This window comes from Zootermopsis nevadensis, unplaced genomic scaffold (assembly GCF_977971745.1).
Source record: "Zootermopsis nevadensis isolate Lab colony 2312 unplaced genomic scaffold, Znev_1.0 Znev_ptg000017l, whole genome shotgun sequence".
Classification (NCBI taxonomy): domain Eukaryota; kingdom Metazoa; phylum Arthropoda; class Insecta; order Blattodea; family Termopsidae; genus Zootermopsis; species Zootermopsis nevadensis.
In genome coordinates, this window is record NW_028259149.1 from 3,264,025 (window position 1) to 3,282,241 (window position 18,217).

The following is an 18,217-nucleotide window of genomic DNA, read 5'->3' on the forward strand; positions in this document are numbered from 1 at the left end:
TTGATACTCTAAAGTGCACAAATTTTTATAACATATTTCAGCTACCACAGACCCATCTTAAGCGTAACTAATTCAGGTTAAATAAGCAGTGTCTTAATCAAAATTTACTCAATTGTAAAGCATGTATAAAGTAAATATTTAGAATAAAGCCAATATATAAACTTCCTTTCCGTATAGACGTATTTACGTCAAATTCTCCGGAACCGTGGTTCCAGTATCACCTTTGTTGTGTCTTATTGTAGGACCACTGCCACCGGGTAAAAACCCATTTGCAGTTAATAATAAATAATAAAAATTATAATTACTACTGACATACATACATCTTTATTACATTCCATGGATCCATACGAAAATCAGATGATCAAAAATGCAAAGCAAAGACATCGTACGATAAAACATGGAACGATTAAAAGTGACAACAACAACAACATTATTCCCTTTGTTTGGGTTAGGTTAGGTGGTTTATTTAACGACGATGCCAGTAGCTTAGACTACATAAATTCGAACGACAGAATGATTAACGAATAATGAACTGGAAAGCAAGCGGTCGTAGCAGGACTACCCTGTAATTTTCCCGGAACTTGTCATTACATCGGTCTCCAGGTCGATATCTGAACTTCAAAATACAAAACGAGGGTGTTACCACAAATAAATGATAGGAGTCGAAGGTTAGAGCATACCGCAGGAGGTGGCTAAACATCTGCAGACGAAGACCTCTGTTCAGAAACGTTACGTCCACTGTCTAGAGCCTATTGACAGTAACACACTCCACAAAGCGACAGCCTTATATGCACACATGAAAACGTCCACGATACACAAGACACTTAAATTCAGACTGGAGACGCCTTATTCCAGACTCCTCAAAGACACACTAGTTTCGCTCGATTCCAAGAGGAAACTTCCCGATACTTACGCTCATTATTAGTGAAGCATTATTATTGGTTGATGGCAAAATCAGGGTTAGTTGTTACAGGTCACGCCACGGGGCAAAAGTCAATGTGATGGACGCTGAGTGACTGGCCAGCGACTGCTTTCGTGTTCAAACGCGTCTTAAGACTCTGGGCTCTGTGTCAGAGTATGGTTTGACCCGAACTGTGTAAGCTTTCGTTCGTTTCGACATCAGGGGCGTACGTACTTCAACTTAGGGATGGTCCACGCATGATCGGCGAGCCTCGCGTGGATGCCCTCTGACTTCATCCAGCTTTTGTCAACATTTATTCTTAGTCTGAACCACAATGATAACAGAAATAGAACAGATAATAGAAAAATAAATAAACAAGCACTAATAAAAACATGGTAAAGTGACTTAAAGGTTATCTAAAAGGTTATTTGCAGTTTAATTATTGATAACGAACGTGTGTAATATTTGGACTAAAGAGGGTTGAAGTGACAGGAGGCTGGAGAAAATCACGTAATGAAGAGCTCCATACTTCGTAAACTTCACCAAATATTTTTAGGGTCATCAAATCAACGAATGTATGGGAGAGATAAGAATTGGGTACAAAATTTTGGTCGGAAAACCTGATAGGAAGCGATCACTAGATATACATGGGAGGATATTATTAAAATGGATCGTATGTAAACTGAGTTTGGGAGTGTGGATCGGGTTCACATGATTTATGACAGGGACCGGTGGCGGGCTCTTGTAAACGCGGTAATGAACCTTCGATTTCCATAGGGGGGGGGGGAGATTTTCTGACGCCCTGAGGGCACTAGCAGCTTCTTAACGAGGACTCTGCTGGTGTGGACAGGGTCTGAAATTGGAGGTTCTCGTGGCGGTGCAAATGTCGGTGTTGGTCTTTGGCTTGTAACGCCATGGGTAGATTTCAGAATGTACAGAATCTTAAGGACAGACGATGGAGGCAGTACGTTCCTCCAAAAGCGCTGACTGCACTACGAATGAACACATAATTACACTGTGGATGGGCGACATAGCTGATCATGTTGTACTGAGACACGCACAGCTCAAAACATACTACTAGTCTCCGAACGTCCGGATCGAGCGATTAGAATTTCTGCTTCTATTCGAAAAGTCTCGGACTCAAATCTCGGCCAGGACATCGATTATCCGGGTTGTTCATATTTTTCCTCAACCCCCCTCCCAAAAAAAAAAAAAAAATCAAATCCAGGTTACAACAATGAATTTTGGCGAGATCGCTTCCTTCCGCATATTTTCCGATTCATTATTCATCAATCACCTTTTCGCTGGATGCTATATTATATTAGTTATGGATATCATGGTTAAATAGACAATACATAAGATACGAAGGTCATAAAACTACGATAAAAACTGTTATCAACACGTATGCACACAGTAATAAATACAAAAGAGATCGATGGTCACATCGTATCAGGTTTTCAGATCGCACTGCCTTTTTTCCGCAACAATGACATCCTCAATAATACAAACCTTCAACTTCTGTATTACACTTACAGTGAAACATTCCTGCTAAAATAAACAGACATTTACAAAATGGATTTCGCATTTTCAAAATCTTACGTACAACAATGAGGAATACGTTCGTTTTACAAATAATCACACAGTGCATGGGTTGTGGGCGGGTATATCTTACGAATAACAATGTAAGTCAGTTTTCAAATGTTAGCACATTTGCAGCAAAGCGTCCTCACTCCGCCGTTCACCCGGCTTTTACACAAAAAAGAGCGAAATATTCACCACTGAAGGCAACACACAGAAGATTGCTGCCTTCTGGGATGCTACGCCGTGTAGTCCGGTAGAAATTTGCCGACGTTTCGTCAAGTTCCGAGTCTAAGAAAGCGTGCTCCTTCATCTCTGGGTCACCTACACGAATTCAGGACCAGCACTGGTGGGTTTAGAGACGCTTACATGGTCTACTGTATTCCCGCTTTACATCAAAATTATAATATTAAGAATTAAATAAAATAGCCTCACAATTGCGAAGAATGAAGTCACAAAACTATTCACATTCAACAGGATAAAAAATATCGGTCCTGAAGATGGAAGCAGCGCATTCCTCCGAAGCACTTGTATCTACCTGCTAGTTCACAGGAGTCACAACCCAGCAGTCGGGACACAATCTAAGAACACGTCAGATCCCTTAAGGTACATTTGTGTCAGTCTGTTCTTTATGCAGGAAATTTTATTGCAAATAGAATAAAACCAGTTGAAAATTCAGGTTTGGAACAGAATCGCACATTTTAAGGCAAGTCAGAATCAAAACACCTTCGATTACGTAATCGTTCCAAAAAAACAGCAAGTATAGAACAGTGGCTGTACAACAAACAGTGCAAACGCCTGCCTTCAAATTAACTATCCGCACTGCTGCTGTGATTTGAGACACATAGGATGGATTTCTATATTTTACCTACCACAGAGCATGCAGTTCAACAGCACTACTGGAAAACTGAAGTATTATTTACCTCTAAGTACGCAACAAAAACGACACAGAACAAAGTATACGTATTAGATTTTCTGTAGCGGAATAAAATACATTTTCAGAACGCTGTAAGGAAAATCTTAATTATAGGACGGGCTTCGAGGTCTTATTTACAAATTTAAATCTTAACGACATTCATGATTCGAGGTTTTCGGATGCAAAATGCACACAGGGTAGATGACAGTGGCATGCACAACAATTAAAAAGCAGATATTCAACACACAAGCTAAAAATCTGAAGGGGAAATAAATTTGTACTGGTGTTCGCCGTCCATTGTTAGTACGAGAGACAAAAACAGTGAAGCAAGAAGTGAAGACAGTGAGAAGAAGATGGTGCTAAAGCACAGACAGAAACAAACACACACAGAGCTGTGGTCACTCCAAGAGTATAAGGGTGTAGTAATCATATTCGTTTACCTGTGTCCATTATTTCCCCCGTGCAATTATACACCGAGACTGATTACCCTGTCTCATTCCCACCAATCAACACCAACCATTCGACGTACCGCTGTCCACAGCCTTTCCATCCATCTCTCTCCACAGCTTGCAAAAACAAAAACACAACATCGACATAAAGACATATTTCCACCGCAAACATGCCACCGACAGCCACAGCCACCGCACAAGTATTTTTACTTGAAATGTAATTTTCCCCTGGTAACAACAGCCACACGTACTGCTCAGTCTGAGTTAGCAGCAAACCTCCGAGGGGCCTCGACGTAAATGATCGTGTTGCGCGGTTCGCGTCGCCGGCCTCAGAAAGACTCATTATCTTACTGAAACATTTCAGAGAGACGACAATTGTCAACCCAACGCGTGAGCAAAGTGGGGATAAAAGAATTACGTTTACAATCTTACTATTTGTAGCAGCTTTCGGTATGACTACGAAATTAAGAACGAAACGGGTGAACAATAATTATTTCTTTATTTGAAGACAATGACAGATTGAGGGATTTGGGAGGATATTTGAATATAAGACAGAGAAATCAACATAAGGTCGTAAAAATACACGGAGCTTCATAAATCGTACTCCTCACCAAATATTACTAAAGCGATCAAAAACAAGGAAAATTTAATAGGCTAAGCATGTAGCAAGCAACGGAGCGATCAGAAATATGTATTCAATTTATTTTATATAACCTGAAGGGAAAAAAGAACACTTGTGAAACTAAGATGAAGAAGAGACGATAATATTAAAGCGCATCTTACGGCAGTAAGGCGTGAAGATCTCGACTAGATTTAGTATTCTCAATATATGATTCGATTTTGTTAATGAAGTGATAAACCTTTGGGTTCCATAAAAGTGGGGGGGGGGGCATTCTTGACTACCTGAGTAACCATCAGCTTTTCAAGGAAGATCTTGTGTCAGTCATGCATTAATTAGACTCAGGCTTTGACTTCCAAACTGACATTGTTACGAGATTTAAAAGGCAACTCATAAAAGCAGTATCTTCTCCAATTTTAAGCGATGTATTTTTAATGAAAGAAAGAAATTTTGCTTTGAAGCTCAGTACATGCTTAATTAGAACCACACGACTTAACACTACTCTCGAAACCTCCTGTGGCTGAAGGCTTTCGTGCTGTGTTTACTCCGTATAACATCGAACACGGAATAAAATCTCGTAAACCGACAACAAGAAACAATGAACAGCATGCAAGTTTTACAACACTTGACAACTTTCTTGCGCTACAAAGATCCTGGCAATCTCTCTGCCTATCTAAAAGAACCCTGCTTCATGACTTCCTACAGATGAAAAGACGAAAGCAAGAAACTGAAATGTAGCCCTCCCCATGCTTAGATTTTTAAAGAAACCTTCTTCTGTTAGCATATTTTCACAGTAATGTATCACGTTCTTGAAAAGCCACAAACACCTTTAACATCACTTCAGTTGCGCTACTTTGACAAACAGTCAGATTTCACTCGATCATTTCATAAAAATCTACTTATTTTACATTACTTCGTGTCATGACAATTAAAACTTATGGACTACTATAAAGAGGCCTATTTTAACTCTCAAATATCACCTGGAAAGACGAATAAGACATGAATTCTTCGATACGCTAAGCCAAGAATGACATTTTAAAAAAAAAATAACCTTTTAGCTAGAAGTGGATTATGTACAGGTAGCCCTCGATTTGCGCCGGTTCAATTTGCGCCGATTCAGAATAACGCCGATTTTGAAACCAGCAAGTCAAAAAGTGAAAAAATATATTTTACTATAATTTATAACGTTTTACAATGTATCTTATACTAAATCGTAATTCTTACATCGCTGATTTTCAATAAACATTATAAATACAGTCATCTCTGCAGTTACGTATGTTTCGTTAACGCGAATTTGCTCCAATGAGATCGATGAATCGGTAAAAGCTGTTTGTAAAACGCAAAATTTTGCATATGCGAGTTTGCTCTTATGCAATATCATTCCTGGCACTTTAAACTTTCAAAGGATTAATTTAATCTCTGCGGAGGTACCGGGGTTATTTTTACTACGCGATTTTCTATAAGTCGGCGTCTTACATGAATGCAACTACGGCATAACAGCAGAGATGACTGTACACATCAATCACATGAAAGAATCTCAGTCAATCGCGGGACCAACGAATTGCCGAAGTGTATAAAATATATTTTTTAAATTCCCTTTATTTTATTTACGTTATTTCAGAGCTTTAAATGTAATGCCATTATATTACTCGTCAATGTTTGGGTGCTGGGAACGCATGTCATTGACTTCCCATTGATTTACATTATAAAAGAGTTTCAATTTACGCCGATTCCGTTTATGCCGGCGTAAATCGAGGGCTACCTGTACTGATAGACGGCACGACAGTCCAGACCAAAGGACCCAATATTTTTACTCATGCACAGCGTGTAAAGAGCCAAACATAATCAAACTGACAGAAATAAACACCACTGTTAAATTTAAATTCAAAATTAATTATGAAAGTATAAGAGCAGATTGAAATCTCAGTCCTTTACATAAGCATCTGTAAGAATTAAAGCTAAAATGATTAATCTCATACATAAGTAATTAACAGATTCCTAATGTGCAACTTGGTAATGGGCCTAATTCTTATATACAACGTCCTTGAGCCAGCGGGTCCTCCCACAACCTGGCACAAATACAATATTAACCACGTGATCTGAAACATTACAGAAAGTAAAGCGACATTTAATATATCGATGTCTCCCTGAGTATAGATTTTCATAGATCTCACTGAATCAAAATCCTTCAGGTCTGTCTAATACGTCACTAATTTTTATTTTATTTTATAACATTAATTAACATAACGAAGCTTTCCAAAACACAATCTGACAAATGATACAATACAGCATTACATCACTCTTAGATGGGCGATGGTACTCGTGGCAGAAAAACAATTAAGTCTGAACTAATTAGTGCAGAGGAGAGAGACGATGGCCAGTGCACAGTTCCGAGCTAATTTCTTATCGTAACTACAGGACCGGAATAACGGCTAAAGAAATTCTAACTCATTTTATCTCTAAAGTCTACCAAAACACATTTTACTAGTGTCAAATAAATGTAAATATCAATGAATCATTCGCTGGATCTTAAATATTATCAAACTGTGTTAATCTTGAACTGAAACGCTTTTTCGACGTAAATACGTCTATACGGAAGGGTCATTCGGCAAAAAAGTGAAACGAAAACGTGTAAGATCTATATCAACAATGTGTAAATATGGACCGACAACAATGATCAGCTTGCGTGCATTGTTATGTTACCTAAGAAACGTCATCTGTTTACTCGGCATTGTTGTGTCACATTATTGCCGTCAACAATCCGCTTTCGTTATTGCGGAAAGAGCTGAGCTGTGATTCGCTTGTAGAAGAAGTGCGTCATAGAGTAGATAATATTGTTCTGGTAAAAACGTGTTAGAATATCACAAGTACTTATCTTACATAAGAATTATTACATTACATTTCATTAGAGAGACGTATTTACGTCAGATTCAAAAGCAGTTGAAATCAAGAAGCATTTAAAATTCCTACTTTCTGCAATCCTAATGTTGAATTTTGGTGAGAAGGGGATCTTTTGGTGACAGTGTTAGTTTATGGATCTGCAGCTTTAACAAAAATTTCCATTCTAGGGTAGAATTTAAAATGAGGTGCATTTGCAAATTTCTAATATCTTGAAGAAACACAGCTCTCGTACACTGATAGCAATGGGACAACCAGATATAAATATAATACTTTTAATGCAATTAAAATGAATATGTTCTGGTCATTTTTTTTACTTAATCTATTTAATTAAGCTATGCTGTATTATTTCTTGATCAGAATTTCAAGATCATATGCCTTCTTCTTCTCAGTTATTAAAGTTCAAGGACGTGTGCACTTTCTACCATAAAAAATTATATTTTCTCTGATTCCATACTTAAAATAACTGTGATATTAAATTCTGCTTCAAATATTACAAAATAACATACAAGACAACCTTAAATATATAGAATGGTCAAAAGGTCATGAAACCCATTTTAAAATATTCATTGGTGGTTACAATTCAGTAAAATTTGACTGGATTAATAAACACACGATGTAGCTGTGACTATACAAGAGTCTACGCAGGTTATGTCATGTTGTAACCTACCTGTGCCAGTTGTCTTTCAAAAATCGAAGTGCAGGGATGTCTTTTTCTCGAGTGCAACGAGAGTTTATTGCCAAACACTACTTGACATCTTGTTCTTACTTAACTTGCCAGAATAAGTTTCGGAGTACATTTCTCGATTCTCCTATCCTAAACAAATCGACAATATCTTGTCTGGTGAACCATTTCCGGCCACTTTTTTTTTTGTGATTTGAATGCAATTAATTTTTAACAAACACATTATGTGTCACGAATGGATTGCATGACTTTTTGATCACTCTATATAACAACTCTACAAAATTCACAATGTTTATAATGACACAAACATCAATCATGGACACACTTCACAGTTTGTGTGCACAGCTCTGAAAATTATTTACAGAATTCATGTTTATTCCATATTACTAACGCTTCTGCAAAAGATGTCTCTGGCCTCATACCGTAAACATTATGATATAAATAATCATGAACTCCAATTTAAACTCTTATAAATCCTAAGACTTAATTAATTAATTGTTTTTGTGCTCTTTGTGTATTAACTAAATATGAACAATCATACATTACAACAAGATACCTGAGTAATACAACATGATGGTGACAAAAATCCTGTTTTTACTGACAACTAATACACAACATGCCAAACATTCAAAATGTTTAATTAATTTTGCACCAGTTAAAAATCCTTAAACCTACACCAACACAGTTTCATTTACAAATTCATACTGATTAAAACACCATTCTGTAACACCAAAGTAAAATAACTTACTACTATAGGAATAAACAAAATATACAAACTATGGTGACTCCAAGTACACTGCAGTGCCTTAGAAGCAGAACAGAAGTCATTTTAAACAGTACTTATTGACATATTTTGGTATAAATATGACAAGGTATCACCAATGAAAAGAGTGCTTAAGTAAATGGTGTAACCAATATGCAGTAAGTATTGAAATGACTTCAAAATTATATCATACATCTCTGTGGTTATTTTAAAGTCAGTTAGCTTAAGATCACAGAAAACGTGATTCATAAACTCGGTTGTTTTTGTTATATTGTCGTGTGTCAACCTATATCCTTCTGGGTTTAAAAATGCAATTTTTGTCATTAGACATAAAACTGTAATTAGCTTTCTTAACACAGAGCAAGTAAAGAATTATGACAATGAACTGTCAGATAATACATTCTACTGGTAACTCTCAATAAGAGTTCAGATGCTCATATAAGATACAATTACAAGGCTACTGGACAAAGCAGATTTCAGTTACAATATTTTCGGTCTCCATGATTTTATACGTTCATATTTTTCGAATCAATATACTGTTCCATGGATTCAATGCCGTAGAAAATTCGAATACGATCAGACACATGTTTGTCAATTGTGGCATAAATAATCTCTCATACTTACTTGTCTTAAGGTCCCTGTTGACTTTCAACAGTTATTTCTTCTGCTCCTCATTTCCACATCTATGTCACTTTCTCACGTACATACAAGTTACTTTCCCGAAAGCAACATACCACATCATATTTGATAACTACACTTCCCCACTTCCTGCCAGTCAGTGCAGGTAACTTACGTGCCTTTACGCTTTCCTGCCAACCATTTACGAACAGGAATAAAACTATTTTTCAGTACTCTATTGCAATCAAAAATAACTAATAACTGGTTATTTATTAACAAATATTTTTAAATATTATAACCTTAAGAAAGCGATATTCCAATTTAAACAACATAGCTAACAAATCTGTGTATGATTAAAGTTGGCCATAAAACGTTGTTCACGAAGTTGGCCATGATCACAGAATAGAAACTGATGGAAATGGGGGAGGGGCTATCAATATGGAGTTAGTAGAATGTTATGTGAAGAGATTAAAGGGATAAATTTATTAAAATCGATTCTTTGAAATTGAATAACTTATCAACGTAGTGACAAATTACATGGTCGTTTATGTGTTGCCTTAATTTCAGCAGTGCCAGGTTTAGCAGTATTGATAACTGTTCTGAAAGGAATAAAACATGAATGGGTAGTAAGTATTCTTTAGTTTGATTACGTGGTACGATATGTTGCGGTGCTAATTCGATTATTTTAATTTGTTCTATAATATCATGTATTGCAGCAATCGTGCAAATGATGGGTACAGTGGTACAGCTTATGATCGTTGGGTGGAAGAGCGTGGTAATGTGAATGCCAACAAATCCACTATTACAAAAATGCAACACCATTACTGGGTAACGAAACAAACTGTATTTCGGAAACTGGGAAAGAAGGATGATGACTGTATTGTAGCATCTGATGCTGAATTGGATGCAAAATTGGAGCTCTTCCATTCTATTCAAGACAGCTGCCTGGATTTGCAGCGCATCATTGACAAATATCAGGAGCGACTATGCAGTAAGAATTCTCAAAACATTTTCCCATACTACAGCCCAAAAATTTCACACACAATGATAATTTGGTTGGATCAGAAAGTTTTGGCAGACTTGACACTTCCTCTGTATGATTTCAGGTCTACCCATATCACATTTTATCTGTGGTGCCAATATAGGACAGGCATGACCATGTTACCAATTCAATTTTGCATTGTGTTTATTTACTTTTGATGTACCCCAGAATTAGTGCATAAATCTGACATTGAGGGGATTAGTGTTTTTGGTCTTCTGGGTTGTTATGCACAAGAATACGTATGTCACATCCATCTTCAAGGTACATTCCTCCAAGACACTGATGACAACCTAAAAGACCACAGGGTGTCACAGTCCAGAAGAACTGAGGTAATATTTAAACACCCCACAATTGATTTTTTTTTCACTGTCTGTGGCACCCATAACCTACAGCTGATCTAGTATCATTAAATATTTTGCAAACTTACAGATAAATTATAAAGGTTATTGTAATCACATGTAGTCTTACGTAAGTTTGTTTATGGGTGTACAGATTTAGCACAAGAAGAAAATGCTATGGGCAGGTTTCTTAAGGAATCAGGCAAGAGTGACAAAACACGTGCGGGAAAGATGATGACAGTAGTGGGAAAGTCGCTGTCTTATTCTGGACAGCAGCGACTGACTCTAAGAGTTCCTCTGCTCCGACTCTATCAGGTACAGATCTGTGACATGACGTGGAGTTGACAAAAGGCGTGAAACATGATTATCTGCAACAAATATAAGTCTTGTTATCTGTACATAAATAGATCAGGAATAAATTTAATATATCTTCATGCTCTGAGGAAGCCAAGAATTTATGAACATAACAGATAACAAAAAACACACAGTTTGTGATTCATGTTCAATAATGATGGAACATTTGTATTTACTACGTCTTGTACCATAATATTTGCCGAATCCTTGTTCTGTTTAAGGTTGCTAGTTCCAAAGCAAACATATTTAAAATACATTAAAACAAACCAAAGCTTTTGTCAAAACTGGTTTTAGTCAAGAAATATAACAAAATACCTCCAGATATAAAAACATGAAGATAGCCATTGGAAAATAGTATTATTATGTTAAAACTTCAAGCAAGTTACAGTAACAAGCCACCTCTTTTTTTTTTAAAGATATACTGTAATGCGCTATGTTTTACGATGCAACAATTGATGTTACATGTTCACTGCAGGAAGTGGATACATTCCGACTTCGTGCTATTGAAGATACATTGCAGAACGTCAATAACATGGAGAAAGTTCGCACTGAATACCGTGCCTCATTAAGTTGGATGAAAAATGTTTCACAGGAACTAGACCCCGATACTTATAAGCAACTGGAACGATTTAGGAAGGTAATTCAATAATAATATTTCTCTCCGTCTTGTCGTTTTTCTTGTACGGTTTACGTCGACAGTTCTTCAAATATTCTTGACGTTATTCCAAACACAATGTATATTAAATATAATTCAAACAGTGTTCAATATACCCTATATAATTATGGTGTATTGAACCTTAGAGTTCCATAAAATTATGATTTTTAGTTTTTGTACATTTTTATTTCTTTAGAATGTGGCAGGTCCAATACTTGTTTCAGGTTCAAGGTCAGGTACGCCGAAGTAAAGCTTGCTTTGACCAATTAAAGTTGGACTGCCTTCAAAAGGTGGACCTTCTGGCTGCAGCACGATGTAACATGTTCTCTCATGCTCTCATTCTGTACCAGAATTCACTTCTTCAGTTCGCAGAAAAGACTGCAAACACTTTTACTACCATAGCTAACAGCTTCAAAGGTATGAATACAAAAACAAAGTATTTTCAAGAGATCGATTATTCATAAACGTATATACCACGGAAATGTATGGGGGAGCGGTGGTAAAGCTCCGAGCAGTAGAAGGAGGCGAGGCCATGTCCAGACTTTGCCTTTTCTCCAGCAATGACTGTAAAAATGAAAATATTAAAAAGTTGGTTGTTTCAAGACAGGATCTAAAACTGGGATTTTGTGAACACAAATCTTCAGAGTTCCTTAAAATTTAAGGGAAATCTCTTGACCAGCTGAATCACTATCAGATACTCAGGTCCCATTATCATGGAGTCAAATCATTAATCACCTCTTAATAAATTAATTTTTTTAAATAAATGTTAAATATGCAGAAAGTTGCGATCAGTAAAATCTTTTACGCATGAACGCGTGCAGCTGTTGATCTTCTCTCAGTTCCGCTCTTTATTGAGATATCTGCATAGTCTACAAAAACCCCTCGTATTTTTTGTTTTCAGGCTATCAGCAGTATGACTTTTGTGTCGTGAAGGAATTAGCAGAACCAGCAACAAAACTTGCAGAGCAGCAACAAGAGGAGGAAATTCCATCTCAGATTGATAAAGACAAGTAAACAGAGCATTGAATTTGTTGAATTGTAATCTGCGTTTTGTGTACTCTTGTACAAGACTTAATTGAGGATATCTGTACTTTGTTTTCACCAGCCATAGTTCGCTCTCCTCCTCACAAAGCACCTACTAATGTATAAACAGTCGTCTCATATCAGACACGTCCTTCCCATTTACAGTCCATACCATCTTTTGCTTTACAGACTTATCTTTTTCGATCCGGAGTATCGTGACACAGAAACAGAGACGGCGAATACTGAAGCCACAAAGTCGGAAGATAAACCGAGTCTCAAAAATCTTCTGTCAGCGCCTGAACAGCAACCTCAGCTTCAAGAACTGCAGAAATCAGACCATTTGCTGGATTTAAGAACAGACGCTACTCTAATGCAATCTGCAACAGCAGCACCAACTGGTGAAAAATGTATGTCAAGAATACTCATCATTTTCACACATGTTAGGCTATTTAACCTGTATTAGCCCCAAGTGTATTCTACACATACCCCACCTGGGTATGTAAAACCCCCCCGAAAATGTGTAAATTTCAAATTGCAAAAATTTACGTTTGCAGGTAAGCAAACTACTTACATGGCTGCCATCCTCGCACAGTTATCGGTGTGTTGCGTGGATCTTATTGTAAGGATTTGATCCACTATTTTTTTAAAAAATAAAATTATTTACTGTATTCATCAGTTATTTTTTTAAAAAAATACCACTGTAAATTAGGGTATATAAGATACGTGCTGATGTTACATTATTTTTACTGACTCTACTATTAAAATATGACAAATGCAGATTCGTGTAGTAAAATCTGACATACGTAAAATTATACTGGGGCTGTATGGGTCACTAGTATTAAAATGAGGTAATTAAGTAATAAAACGAGGTTGTGATGAACTGTATCAGTAGCCCAGATCGGGAAAACAAGAAATGGAGAATTACAGTTTTGAAAGCTGGAAAGCAGGTAGGCGGTACAACCACAAAGATAGAATGTCAAGATTGATATTGGTAAAAATAAGTTGAGGATGAGAGGGATGAAACTGGCTCAGGATAATGGCTAATGGCAGGGTGTGATATTAGTCGCGTCGAACCTCCGTATTTACCAGAGAATTTATACTCACATTTCGTAAAATACAAAGCCTCTGTATAAAACCTGTTGTTCATATTCTGTTTTGTCAAAGAGTTGTAGGGATTCACCAATGATCACAGCTGAGTCCCTTTTCCAGGCAATTATTGGGATTGTATCTTAAAATCAGCCACAACTGCTTCCTTCCACATCCTTAACAATTCATCGTTCACAGTTGTCAATAATGTATAACCTGTGGAGTTGAAATTATTGCAATTAAATGACCGAAGACCACATTCTGATTTAGAGAGTAGTGCGTTAACTGTTTTGGGAACCACATTAAGCCTCTGCCATTATCAGTGGTGTATTGAGATGATAGCTAGAGGTATGGCGACAATTAACTTCTGATATATGATAAATTCCCTTTTCACTGTCTGCCACCTTTTGGATCGAAGAAGAAATCTAGATAAAATAGTGTTTTGAATTATGAAATTATCATTATAGTTTTAGTATATGATCAGAAGTTCTCATAGTTGCGAATCTAACAACCAAACAAAATTGATTGGACTGATGAAACAAAATTTGAACACCATTAATATGAAATGGATTATTAAGTAACCTGTAACCTATTCTAATTTTAACCAGCTACTACAGGCCTGGACCTACTAACAAGCAGCGAAGATGACTTTACGTTGTTGAATGAAATCCTGAGCAGTGCAGATGCAGTGTTTAGCCCTCATTGGGAAGCAGTGTTTGGTACGCAAAGTGGCGAAACTGGACAGGTTATAAACTCTGTTCCTCAGTGGGAAGCAGTGTTTGGCGGAGGAAATGATAACTGCATTGGTGACCAGGAGACAGTTGCTCAAGATTCAACTTCATCGTTCCTTCCTTCGCAGCTTTTGGATCAATTCACAGCACTGCACGCAACAAGTATGTTCTTATTTTTAGAAGTGTTTTACTCAGCATGCTGAAAAATATGATTAAATTCATTAAACCTGTGCCAAGGAAATTCAAATTTATACATGTCCTGTGACCGTCATCAAATTGAATTTTGTTTGAAGTCAAAACCAGACAGAGAATGAAAAATACTTTGTAAATTTTGATGGTGTCTGAGATGAGCTTTCGTAGAAACTTCGCAAAGCTTCCAAGCTCGAGCTTTATTCTTGAAATATATCTCAAAATATTATAAAAGTGCATAAAATTATGCAGTAACATTTATTTAGTGTGGCATATAAGGGCTGAATTCAGATGTTGACTACATTCTTCTTCTTGTTCAATAAGGTAAATTGTCCGCAGATACATCGGGAGATGGGGCAGAGTGTCCCGTCACTACTGGACCGACAGGAGTCACCCAGCGTCAGCCGCAGATGCCTCCTGCATCAAAGAATGCAGGAAATACTCCGGCACGCATGAATAACAATAAGGTACACTTCAGCTGCACAGGTTCCAATACATCGGCCTGGCACAGTGATGCCTGCAACTTTTCATGTGCATTTCAAAAGAAAAATTTTGGAAACCACCTGTTGATTTTGTCGTCAGACTGCGAGTACCATAATTTATTCCGTATACCTAAACAACGGACAGGTGTCGTGCATAAAGATACGCATCTTTCAGTGCCATCACTTGGTATTCATTTGCCGTTCTTGTTTTGATATCAGAACTGCAAACACCCAGTTGGTGTAATAGTTTCTTACTTTTTCAGGACAAGCGTGCTGCCTGGTTTGACCTCTTCGCAGATCTAGATCCTCTTGCCGACCCAGATGCTGTTGGTCGCACCGTGCCAGGCGCAGAAGACAGAAACTGCTGAGAACCAATCCGTGCCAAGCCGAAGTCACATAGGAATATTCCAGAATTTGTTTTTTACACTTGTATATATTCGATTGAGGAGAGATCCGTTTATTGTACGACACATTATACGGGGAAATGCGTATTTTCCATAACTGGAATACTGCATAAACTATTTTAGTGTGAAAATTATTTATTCGTGTTTACTTTTTACGTCTGCACTGTATCATCACTGAGATGGCATTCCAATTTATATTTCTATAAAAACTTACTAGTATCATATTTACGTTGTCAGTATTTAATATCACTGCACGTTGCTCGCTTGTCGTGTTTGAAAGTTATATTTGTATTGTTCGTATCATCCGAAACTGCACTCTAGTCAAAAGGAGAACCTGATGAATCAGGTTTTGACAATGAAATAGTCAAATGATTTCCTAACGTCACTTCTAAAAGAAATTTGATATTATTTATTGTGTTTATTTATGGTATAAATAATAGTATTTGAAATGTTTTTGAAAAGATGGCAAGAAAGCAAATTAAGTTGCCATATCTATAATTTGAAAAAGTAAAACAAATGCCATAGTTTCTGTGGTCCGTTGATTTAGTTTACCAAATGCTTGTATGTACCTTTATTATATATTTTGTCTGCACTTGAAGCATAAAATGTTTTTAAAAAGAATTAAACCTGTTAGCATTATTTTGTGTAAGTACCTAATTTTTTATTTTAAATCAGTGTGTTTAATGGACGATTGATATTCTCGTTTATGTAAACTGCCAGAAACGTATAATAAACAAGGGAATATTTACTCGATATATGACAAAGACGTTCTTTTTTACATTAGTTTTCCTCCACAAGGAATATATATATATTTTATGGACATGATTTACCAGTTCCAGTAATTTCAATATGTGAACAATTAAAAAAATCGGTACTTGTGGGTTATCGGGACATATTGCTTTAAAAATAGGTTAGGTTAGGGTTGTTGTTATCTGTTAGTTCGTTCACTTATTTATTGTTGTCCACACACATTAACCTAACCTAACCTATTTTTAAAGTGATGTGTCCCGATAACCCACAAGTACCAAAAATCTAATCCACTGAATCATAAGAATCAGGGTGCCTGCAGACATATTTAAACATGTTTATGAAATTTGTGAGCCGGGATAGCTCAGTCAGTATAGTGACTAGCTACGGGCTGGACGACCGGGGTACGATCCCCGACGGGGGCAGAGGATTTTTCCTCTAGCCTCTGCGTCCAGACCGGCTCTGGGGCCCACCCAGCCTCCTCTACAATGGGTACCGGGGTCCTTTCCCGGGGGTAAAGCCGGCCGGGGCGTGATGCTGACCACTCACCCCCATCTAGTGCCGAGGTCAAGGAAGAGAGGAGCTATACCTCCTCTCACCCCAAACGCCTACATGGCGTATAGTGGGACAAACTTTTATCTTATGAAATTTGTAATCTGATTCTTTGTTGCGTGTTCGCCGATGGGAGCACGCAACAAAGAATTGGATTCGTTACCCAGCAGCCCTGAGGATGAGAGCAGAGATTGCTCTCAAACTGTTGTCAGAAGATATGGTTCATTCACCATTCAGCCACCAGACGTGGCTTGTAACCCGAGAGTCTTTCATCAAATGAAGATATTTTATTTTCACTGCAGACACCGCAGAGTGAGGAAGTTGGCCCAAGTATACACACAGGACTCGTGTCGGGGAATTTGTCGGCAAGAAGTAACATTTAAAAAAAAATCACCAGAAAACTTGAAAGTATGAGGAAATAAATAGACCTCTGTTCACTTACTTCTGTCGTAAAATTTCCTTGACTGCTTCCTGCTGAATGAATGGTTTTAAAACTCGCAGCTGCCACAGTGAAATACTAAAGCTGATAGTTTGTAGCTGTGCACTCCACCTGGATGATGGACAGATGTGGATGCATCCCACGGATCCTAGTAAGCAGTATGTGGGGCAATGACAGACTAAAATATAACATACAAACAGCATCTGAAATATATCAAAAAGACATCCCAAATAAGAAAAAATAGACCTAACCACAAACATAATTACATTAATCCTTTATCAATTATATAGAGCATTTAGAAATATCTTAAACACATTATCTAATTTATTCACAATGCTGATGAATAGAAGTGACACTTTCAGGGCCATTAATGTCTGCCAACTCCCCTCAACATTTCCTACTGACTGATCTACCAGGACTATATAACTGGTCCACAACCCGGATTGACTCGCTTACCTGAAGATGGAGGAAACAGGTTCGTCTGAAATGCTGATAACACCTGCAAAACTACAAATGACGACATGGTATATACTAAAGATGCAGACTGAAGAGAGTCTCCAGATTTGGGCAGTAGGTACAAATATGTTCAATAAACAGTAGTGGACGTCGGACAACGGTTAGTCCTCCAGCCTCGGAGCTGGTTGCAGAGTTTAAACCCCTTCAAAATAAAAAGCAGTATGTTACAAAATGTCATTAAAGTTTTGGGAATATGAAAGCCTAAGAAAGAGGAAGCAATAGGCAGATGGAT

General features: G+C 37.3%; 2 protein-coding genes across 4 annotated transcripts in view; one reads left to right on the forward strand and one right to left on the reverse strand.

The window, feature by feature from the left end:
• The window catches only part of olf186-M (Ki-ras-induced actin-interacting protein-IP3R-interacting domain olf186-M), a 42,536-nt gene extending 32,806 nt beyond the window's left edge, over positions 1 to 9,730 (reverse strand). The window contains exons 1-2 of the mRNA XM_087350112.1: positions 9,434 to 9,730; positions 3,836 to 3,961 (exon numbers count right to left, since the gene is read on the reverse strand). Of these exons, the coding sequence (XP_087206238.1) occupies positions 3,836 to 3,845 (10 nt within the window). The 5' untranslated portion in view covers positions 3,846 to 3,961; positions 9,434 to 9,730. The remainder of the gene's footprint in view (positions 1 to 3,835; positions 3,962 to 9,433) is intronic.
• Positions 7,248 to 16,484, forward strand: ICA69 (islet cell autoantigen 1-like protein). 3 transcript variants are annotated; one of them, XM_087350140.1, is made up of 10 exons: positions 7,248 to 7,305; positions 10,144 to 10,418; positions 10,962 to 11,122; positions 11,637 to 11,798; positions 12,041 to 12,233; positions 12,718 to 12,826; positions 13,029 to 13,246; positions 14,534 to 14,818; positions 15,170 to 15,312; positions 15,591 to 16,484. In XM_087350140.1, the coding sequence occupies exons 2-10, from the start codon at positions 10,238 to 10,240 to the stop codon at positions 15,693 to 15,695; spliced, it is 1,557 nt and encodes a 518-aa protein (XP_087206266.1). In that variant the 5' UTR covers positions 7,248 to 7,305; positions 10,144 to 10,237; the 3' UTR covers positions 15,696 to 16,484. The 3 variants fall into 3 exon arrangements, with proteins under 3 accessions (XP_087206266.1, XP_021928277.2, XP_087206265.1); XM_022072585.2 differs by lacking the exon at positions 7,248 to 7,305 and adding an exon at positions 9,827 to 10,053; XM_087350139.1 differs by lacking the exon at positions 7,248 to 7,305 and adding an exon at positions 9,828 to 10,053 and having other exon boundaries at positions 15,185 to 15,312.
• Positions 16,485 to 18,217: the final 1,733 nt, after the last annotated feature.